Source organism: Megalobrama amblycephala, linkage group LG2 (genome assembly GCF_018812025.1).
Source record: "Megalobrama amblycephala isolate DHTTF-2021 linkage group LG2, ASM1881202v1, whole genome shotgun sequence".
NCBI lineage: Eukaryota > Metazoa > Chordata > Actinopteri > Cypriniformes > Xenocyprididae > Megalobrama > Megalobrama amblycephala.
In genome coordinates, this window is record NC_063045.1 from 54,891,567 (window position 1) to 54,899,781 (window position 8,215).

At 38.1% G+C, this 8,215-nt stretch overlaps 1 protein-coding gene and 1 long non-coding RNA gene across 2 annotated transcripts; both read right to left on the minus strand.

Moving 5' to 3' along the window:
* Nucleotides 1-2,853: 2,853 nt before the first annotated feature.
* On the minus strand, nucleotides 2,854-5,101 carry LOC125262298. Its single transcript, XR_007183545.1, has 3 exons — nucleotides 5,016-5,101; nucleotides 3,799-3,963; nucleotides 2,854-3,324 (listed from the first exon to the last, which is right to left on the minus strand). It is a non-coding gene; the product is annotated as an uncharacterized LOC125262298 (long non-coding RNA).
* A 1,043-nt stretch (nucleotides 5,102-6,144) lies between these two features.
* LOC125262942 (trace amine-associated receptor 13c-like) lies at nucleotides 6,145-8,012 on the minus strand. Its single transcript, XM_048181784.1, has one exon. The coding sequence runs from the start codon at nucleotides 7,811-7,813 to the stop codon at nucleotides 6,809-6,811; it is 1,005 nt and encodes a 334-aa protein (XP_048037741.1). The 5' UTR covers nucleotides 7,814-8,012; the 3' UTR covers nucleotides 6,145-6,808.
* Between the last annotated feature and the right edge of the window lie 203 nt (nucleotides 8,013-8,215).

The following is an 8,215-nucleotide window of genomic DNA, read 5'->3' on the forward strand; positions in this document are numbered from 1 at the left end:
TTGCCTCCATCTAAGTCAGGGTGTGTTTACCTGTTGACGGTAATGTGTCAGTCTACCCGATACCCGGCTGCCTATGCTTTGCGTACAATCTCTACTAGATCTGTGGTGAAAGCCCTTTCACAGTTTATTTCCATCTTTGGTATCCCTCACACTATACAGAGTGATAGAGGCTCTAACTTTACGTCACGCATGTTCAGAGGTGCTTGAGCAGTTGCGTGTGAAACATCAGCGTAGTAGCGCTTATCACGCCCAGAGCCAGGGAGTCTCCTGTTAACTTGTTGGACTATGTTAATGGTTTTCGTCGTAGGTTGTTTTTATCCTGTGAGATGGCGACTGACAACCTGACTAAAGCCCAACAGAAAATGAAGAGTTGGTATGACCGTCAGGCTGAGCCAAGGGTGTTCTGGTGATCAGGTTTTGGCATTATTGCCGATAACAATTCCCCTTTCTTGGCAAAATATACAGGTCCCTATAGGGTTGTTCGGCAGGTGTCAGACCTGAATTATTTACTTTCTACACCAAATCGTAGGCATTATACACAGCTCTGTCACATTAATCTTTTGAAGCCCTATTACAGCAGGTCTTCAGTCTCTGGGGCAGCAGAACATCTGGACCATATTCGGGCTCTCTTTACTAGGCTTGTGGATGCTCGCCTCACTGTAAATTTAGCCAAGTGCGAGTTTGCCCAGGCCACAGTTGTATAACTGGGGAAGATCGTAGGGCAGGGGCAAGTGAAGCCGGTCCATGCTAAGGTGGTGGCTATTGATAATTTCCCTGTTCCCACCACCAAACCTGAGTTGCGGCGCTTTTTGGGGATGGTAGGGTATTACCGTAGCTTTTGTTCCAACTTTTCTATGGTAGTAGCCCCTTTAACTAACCTGCTAAAAGCTAAAGTGAAGTTTGAATGGACTGTGACCTCTCAGGCTGATTTTGATAATGTTAAGTTGTTGTTGACCTCGGCCCCAGTTTTGATGGCACCCCGTTTGGATCAGCCTTTCCAGATGCAGGTTGATGCAAACCATGTGGGTGCTGGAGCTGTGCTCCTGCAGAGTGATGAGCAGGGGGTGGATAGGCCAATATGTTTCTTCTCTAGAAAGTTCAATTGTCATCAGTTGAATTATTCAACTATTGAAAAGGAAACATTGGCGTTAGTACTTGGGTCTGCAACAGTTTGATGTGTATTTAGCTGGGGGCGCTGTTCCTATTACTGTCTACTCGGATCATAATCCACTTACATTCCTTCACTCGTTAAAGAGCCCTAGTCAGCGCCTTATGCGCTGGGCTTTATTTTTACAGCCATACAGTTTACAGATACGGCACATTCGGGGTGTGGACAATGTCATGGCTGACGCTTTGTCCCGTGCCCCAGGTGGGCTGGAGTGAGTGTTTGTTTTGTCCTGTCTTTCTCTCTTCCTGTTTCTCCACTCTCTTCTCCTGCCTGGTCTCCTTAAATGTAGCTTTCCAGGTACCGGGATTCGCTGGAGCTTTTGGTATGGGGAGAGGGTGATTGGAGCTGCTGGAGTGTAGAGGGATTGGGGGATTGTTCTTCTGTCCAGTTCATGTATATGGGCTGACAACACTCCTGGACTAAAGTTAAGTGCTCACTTTTAGTTTATGGAAAGTATTTAAAAAAATTAAAAATTGTTTATTATTTTGTTATGTGTGTATGGGGTTTTGAAGGTTTTTACAGAGGCCTTTTAGGGGCCTCTGTTTTAAGGGAGGGGGTGTCACGGATCTGCTGGGCTCCTCCTCTTTGCTTTGTCCTGTTTATTACATCTCCCCTACAGGTGAGGGAGCCCAGGTCTGGTGTGTTGCGCTTGTGATTGCTTCCAGGATCGCGTGTGACTGCTTCCAGTATCTTGGGCTTTAAAGATCTCTCCAGACCTGGGGCCTGTACCATGAAGCTGGATTAGCTGGCTAACCAGGTAAGTTTCAGATTAGTTTGTGCCAATCCTGGGTTTTAGGTACCATGAAAGTGACTTGGCTTTTAGCGGTGTTCATCGCCATAGTAACTTACGCTCCATGGCTAACCTGCTCCGGGGCAGGTTATGTTCTAGGTTAGAGATCTCAAACTGAAATTGGACCAATCAGACGTAAGCTAAGTGACACTGACACACCCAACACAATAAAGTCCATCCCTCAGTTTCTCTTCTTCCAAATTAAATGTCACAATATAGTAAAAACAAATATTTAATGATAAAATTGTCTGGTTTTAATGATAATTACTTAGAATTATTTTATGATTTATATATGATTTGTATAATTATCTATATTTTTATTAATCCATTACATGCACACAAGTTTAGTTTAACAGTTGTTAGTAAGCATTTAGTTTCAATGAATATTAATATATATATATAGATCTTATGTAATATAAATAAGTAAATATACTCTTTAAATATGACTACATGTGAACTTGTATATTTGAGTCTCTATTGCTATATATGATCAACTATATAAACTAACTTCACAACTTTCACTTGCACTGATAGAGAAAGATCATTTCTTTTATTTGTCCTCTTTCACAGACAAGTATTTTCCATTAGTGTAAATGCGTTTAAATTCTTCATTTTCAGCAAAAGAGTTTTGAATCACGCTGGCTCTCTCGCGAGAAGTGAATCACAGTTTATCTCTGTTGCAAGGCATGTGATTGGCTGTTTGGCACTGATGTCACAGATTCATGTGCACGCGCTCCACAAACTCAGGATCAAAGCCTGAGTTGACAGAGAAAGTTGATGATCAGCATCATGGTACCAACAAAGCCAGATAGGAGTGGTTTGGTTTTGTCAACTCGAAACTAATCCTATAACCCTGAGTTTGTTCAACTACCATCATGGTACAGGCCCCTGGTTGAAGAGGCCGCCGTTTCTCCTTCTCTCCCGCACCGTTGTGATGTTTTTGTTTGCTTATGCATGACACCTCATATTTCTTGTCGCATACATTTTTATTTCTTAACCTAACATATATACTGACTTTATTTAACTTGCGTTGTTCATTCTTTATCTTTAATAAATATATTTCTTTATATGAACAATCCACGTGGTCTTCCCTTTGTTTACATAGCCTAGAATAGGCAGAATGTAACAATAGCTAATTTATTAAACAAGGTAACAGAACAGCTAACACTCAAAAAACAAGGTACACAACAACAAGAATGGACCAGGAGTGCAGGGAAATGAGTCCAACATAAAGGGAGTGCTAATGACAAAGACCAGGTGCAGGGAATCCAGGGAGAGTGGGAGAGATGATGAGGGAAGTGAGTTCAGGTGTGGAACAGGGAGGATCATGGGAAATGGAGTCCAGGGGAGAAGTGAACTGTAACACCTGTAGTAATAACAGTAAATTATGCACAATTACAGCCAAATAATTCTAAAACAAACCATAATGCCCTACAAGTACATGTTGTTAATTAATATTACTCAGTACTTCAATTAATAATTACACTGGACACCTTAACATAAAGTGTAACTGAATTTGGTGCTCACATGTTGACAGATGGCTTTCTGTGTGCACACACTTGAAGCACGCATATAAAGCCACCTTTCATACAGCATGCAATCCCAAATTGAGTTCTGTGGCTTATTGAATGGTCAAATACACACTTATGCGTCTAAATGCTGGTCTTGGCAAGCGAAATTCAACACTTGAAAACTAATGTATAAATTTTATCTCTGCATTAGGTGACAGCAGCCTAATAAAACTAGTATTTTTTACTTGAATACTTGGCTAAATCACTGAAAAACTTAAATAATGACTTTTCCAAATGACTTTATGGCTTGTTATTGAAGAAATGTTTACCAGAGGGGCTGTTAACACTTGTGCTACATGCAGAGATGATCCTCATGAGGGCAACTTCACTTCCACGTTGGCTTCCAGATTGGTCCACATTGAGCAATGGCTGAGCTTAACAAGAACCAGTTGGGCAGGGCCGTGCACAGACCTTTTGAGGGGCATGTGCTGAAACTGAAAAAAAGGGCACCACCACCCCCCAAAAATTAAATTAAAAATTAACACAAAATAATAGTCTCACAAGCTTTATATCTATTCACTATTAATGACAGTTTTATATATATATATATATATATATATATATATATAGATATAGATATAGATATAGATAGATAGATAGATAGATAGATAGATATACAGGGTTTCAGGGCTTCTTTAAAAATTATTACAACAGCAATCTTCTGTGAGCCATGTGTTTGAAGATGTTTGACTTCACTGTGATCCAGGGATGTCCCTCTCAACACATTAATACACACACATTACATTCTGCATTATAAAATATAAAGAAGCACAGTGACCTGATGATTCTGTAATGTTTTTTAGTTCCTACAACATTACTGTAGTAAAACCATGTTTTACTACGTTTATACATGTGAAGAGCGGGGAGTATACAATACTAGATTAAAATTATCTAGCGAGCAAATACATATTAACATAGTAAACATTAACCATACTGTGTGACCATATATAATACGATTAAATGTTAATTAATTAAGTGTATGCAGATAGCCATCATAAATCAAAGAAAAAATTCCTTAGAAATGTATTTTACCTAGCTGACGACGGGGATCACTCAGTCGCTTTTTTGTCAAACTCAAATGCAGTTACGCCGGGTTTTTGACCAGCGAATATGTGCAAATGTGCAATATGTCCGTCATTAAAACGATGGCATCACATTAGGCTACGTGTTACGTCGTCATCAATAGGTTATGAGCGCTCAATTTTTCCTGTTGTAAAATACGTTTGGCCAAAATCTCAATTTATAAAAGATGTAACGTTAATACTACTGTACTGTATGCACAGGCTATTTAAGGCTATTGTAGGCTATTGTAGGCTATTGGTATCGGCTATGACTTAGATGGCAAACGCTAGCCCCCTCCCTCTCTCTCCGCTGCCAGTCTCAGGCCTCAAATGCATAAAATATGAAACTTTATAGACATACTAATGTTTCTTTCGTAAAGACAACGTTGTAGCCTACTTATTCAAACAACAAGATATTTATTTACCGTAGCAAGACGTTCAGCTGCTCTGCTGTGGAACTTCAGTTCGCTGCACTCAGGGGGCGGAGTTAAGAGGTTTGACTGACAGTTTGAGCAGATCCAAAAAGCTCTTTTTAATACCTTTATTAGGCTAAATATATTTGTAAATTTATTGATTTTTTCAAGAAAATTCATTGATTTATTCAAGAAAATAAATAAATAACATAAAACACGTAAAAAAAAAAAGGGCACTTCGGAGTGTAAGGACAAAAAGGGCATGTGCCCTGCACAGGTTGAGCCCTACCTGTGCACGTGCCTGCAGTTGGGGAATCAAAGTCTTTGTATAAATTAAATATAAAACTGTTTGAACTGTATTGGTGATTTATTAGTGAGACTACAAAGCTCTAACTAAAGGCTACATTATTTTCAAATTAAATAATTTTCCATGTCTGTTTGGTGCAGCTGTGCATTATCATGCTCCATGTAAAACAGGGTTATTCGTGATGTTCTGGGGAAATCCTAGGTTGGCAGCTCCTTTCTCATACAGACCTTATCCACTGATTCATAATGAGAAGACGGACAGCTCACACCTGAACCTGATCCGGTCGACCAAAATGCATTTTAATACCAGGTGTAAACAGAACCATACACTCCACTGAATGGGTTTTCTCAGTGCAGCCAATATGAATTGATGGACATTGTTATAATTTGTGACCTCAAATTTAAATATTTTTTAAATGGTATGGCACCTTCCTATTTGTCAGACCTTTTAAACGTGAATACATCAGTTAGATGCTTGTGATCCTCAGACAGTATTACTCTGTCTTATCCAAGATCAAGTGTAGCGAATTAACTCAAAGGGGAAATATTAATAATTATTCATAACTCAATATGATTATTAATTATGATTAATTATGAATATGTAAATCCGTTAATCAGATTAACTGGATATAGCTACATTAAGCTTAATATTACAAACAATGAACCTGTTGTCCAGTGAACACTCAGTGTTGATTGTTTATTAATTCTAAGAAATGTTCATTTCCAGGTTATGGAAAAATAACATTCTTATTGTACCGTGCTTAGAGCATGTAGTCAGGATCTAAATCACTTAAGAGGCAATTTATTAGCAGACGGAGTCAGAACCAAATATGTATTGTGCACAATCTTTATTAACTAACTCAAACGCATAACTAAACTAACAAACACATAACATAACATGTAAGTATTGTTTCATTTTTACTTTTATAAATGTGTTCAAATTGTAACACTCCTTTATTAAAAGCAGTTGTGGTAATTCTGTCTAATCGCTGGTAAAAAATAACTATTTTGTTCTAAATGCACATTTGTCTAGTGTGTAACCATTACTAAAGCCACCAATACTTATGACCCCATTATGAAACAAATTTTAAGTTTTGACAACATAAATTACTTTGCTTGAAAATTGAGGCAATCAGTTTCCTCACTTTTTCTAACATACAGTGATGGGAAAAAAAGGTATAGATATACAGACTCAGAACTCAGAACACATGTGCAGTGCAGCTATAGAACTACCACTAAAAACTCATTGGGTTAAAGGCACATTTATATGATTTATGTAGGTAACTATTTATATTAGAATATTAGAGTTCGAATATAAGGAATTTATATTACCACAGCGAATTGTGGTCAAAAATTGATTTGGGCCATAATTATCGCTTGAAATAATAAAGTTCTACCAGAAAGACTCGGGTAGACTGATGATTTGTGACTCTTGAGTCTACACAATAAACCAACACAAAACAATTGAACAACTTTGTCAAGTTTGCCTACCAGTTTAATTACAATTGATGTTCTGTAAAAATATTGACCAGAGAGGATGCTGGCTGAAATATTTTCAGAGTTAAGATGTGTTTAACTGTCTTTTTAAACCAAGAGTAAAAAAAAGCATAGACCAGAGGATTCAGACCTGAGTTTGTGTACACAGCCCATGTCAAAACATTTATGTTTGTGGAAGAACTTACTAATATAGAGCAGATATAGTACGGAATCCAGCACAGCAGATAAACTGTCACAATGATTCCTAATGTCAGAGCAGCTTTGCTCTCAGATTTCCTCCTCACTGAACCTTCCATTACACATTTACCACCCTTTAGAGAGTTTATAACTTTCACTTGCTTATGTACAACATGGAAAATCCGCAAATATAAAGTTATGATCAGGATACAAGGAGACAGAAAGGACAAAATCAGATCAATTACACTCCAGGCATAAGTAATTATAATGGAGCAATCGCCATAACACACATTTGATCTGTGTGTGGTGTTGAAATAACCATTATTAATTATAAGGGTTGTGTTATAAGCTGAGGACCAAAACCAACACAAACAGATGCTTACTAAAGTTTTAGTCATTGTTATTTTCTGTGGGTACAGTAAAGGGTGACACACAGCCACATAACGATCAACAGCAATTAACACTAAATTAATAAGAGATGCTAAAATAATCAGATTGATGATTATAGTAAACAACCCACATACATTGTTTCCAAAGTACCAACATGTCTCAATCAGTTTAATGGCTTCTGTGGGTATCACAATAAGTCCAACAAGCAGGTCAGCCACAGCCAGAGAGAGAATGAGCAGATTTGTTGGAGTGTGAAGCTTCTTGAAGTGAGAGATGGAGATGATCACCAGCAGGTTCAGAAACACAGTCCATGCTGACAGCAATGAAAAAAACACATACATAATATTGTATTCATGTCTGGAGCGTTTTCCCTTGATACATGATGAGTTGATGGCAGGAAAGCAGTATTGAGTCCCATGATCCTCTGTCTCATAGGCCATGAGTGAGTCTCCTCCGAGTTTGTTCTGCTCTCTTTATTGTTGTTTCATTTATACAGTGTCTGGATCAGACTGACCAGCCCATCTACCGCCCACTCTGATGCTACATAATGTTGTAATTATTTAATCATTGTATGTATTTGTGGTGAGGGGGGCGTGGTTCAGCAAGGTCTGAATTGTAACACTCCTTTATTAAAAGCAATTGTGGTAATTCTGTCTAATCGCTGGTAAAAAAAATAACTGTTTTGTTCTAAATGCACATTTGTCTAGTTTGTAACCATTACTAAAGCCACAAATACTTATAACCCCATTATGAAACAAATTTCAAGTCTTGACAACATAAATTACTTTGCTTGAAAATTGAGGCAATCAGTTTCCTCACTTTTTCTAACATACAGTGATGGG

Coding starts and splice junctions, on each gene's coding strand:
- LOC125262942 (XM_048181784.1), bottom strand. CDS start 7,813: ATGGCCTATGAGACAGAGGATCATGGGACTCAATACTGCTTTCCTGCC.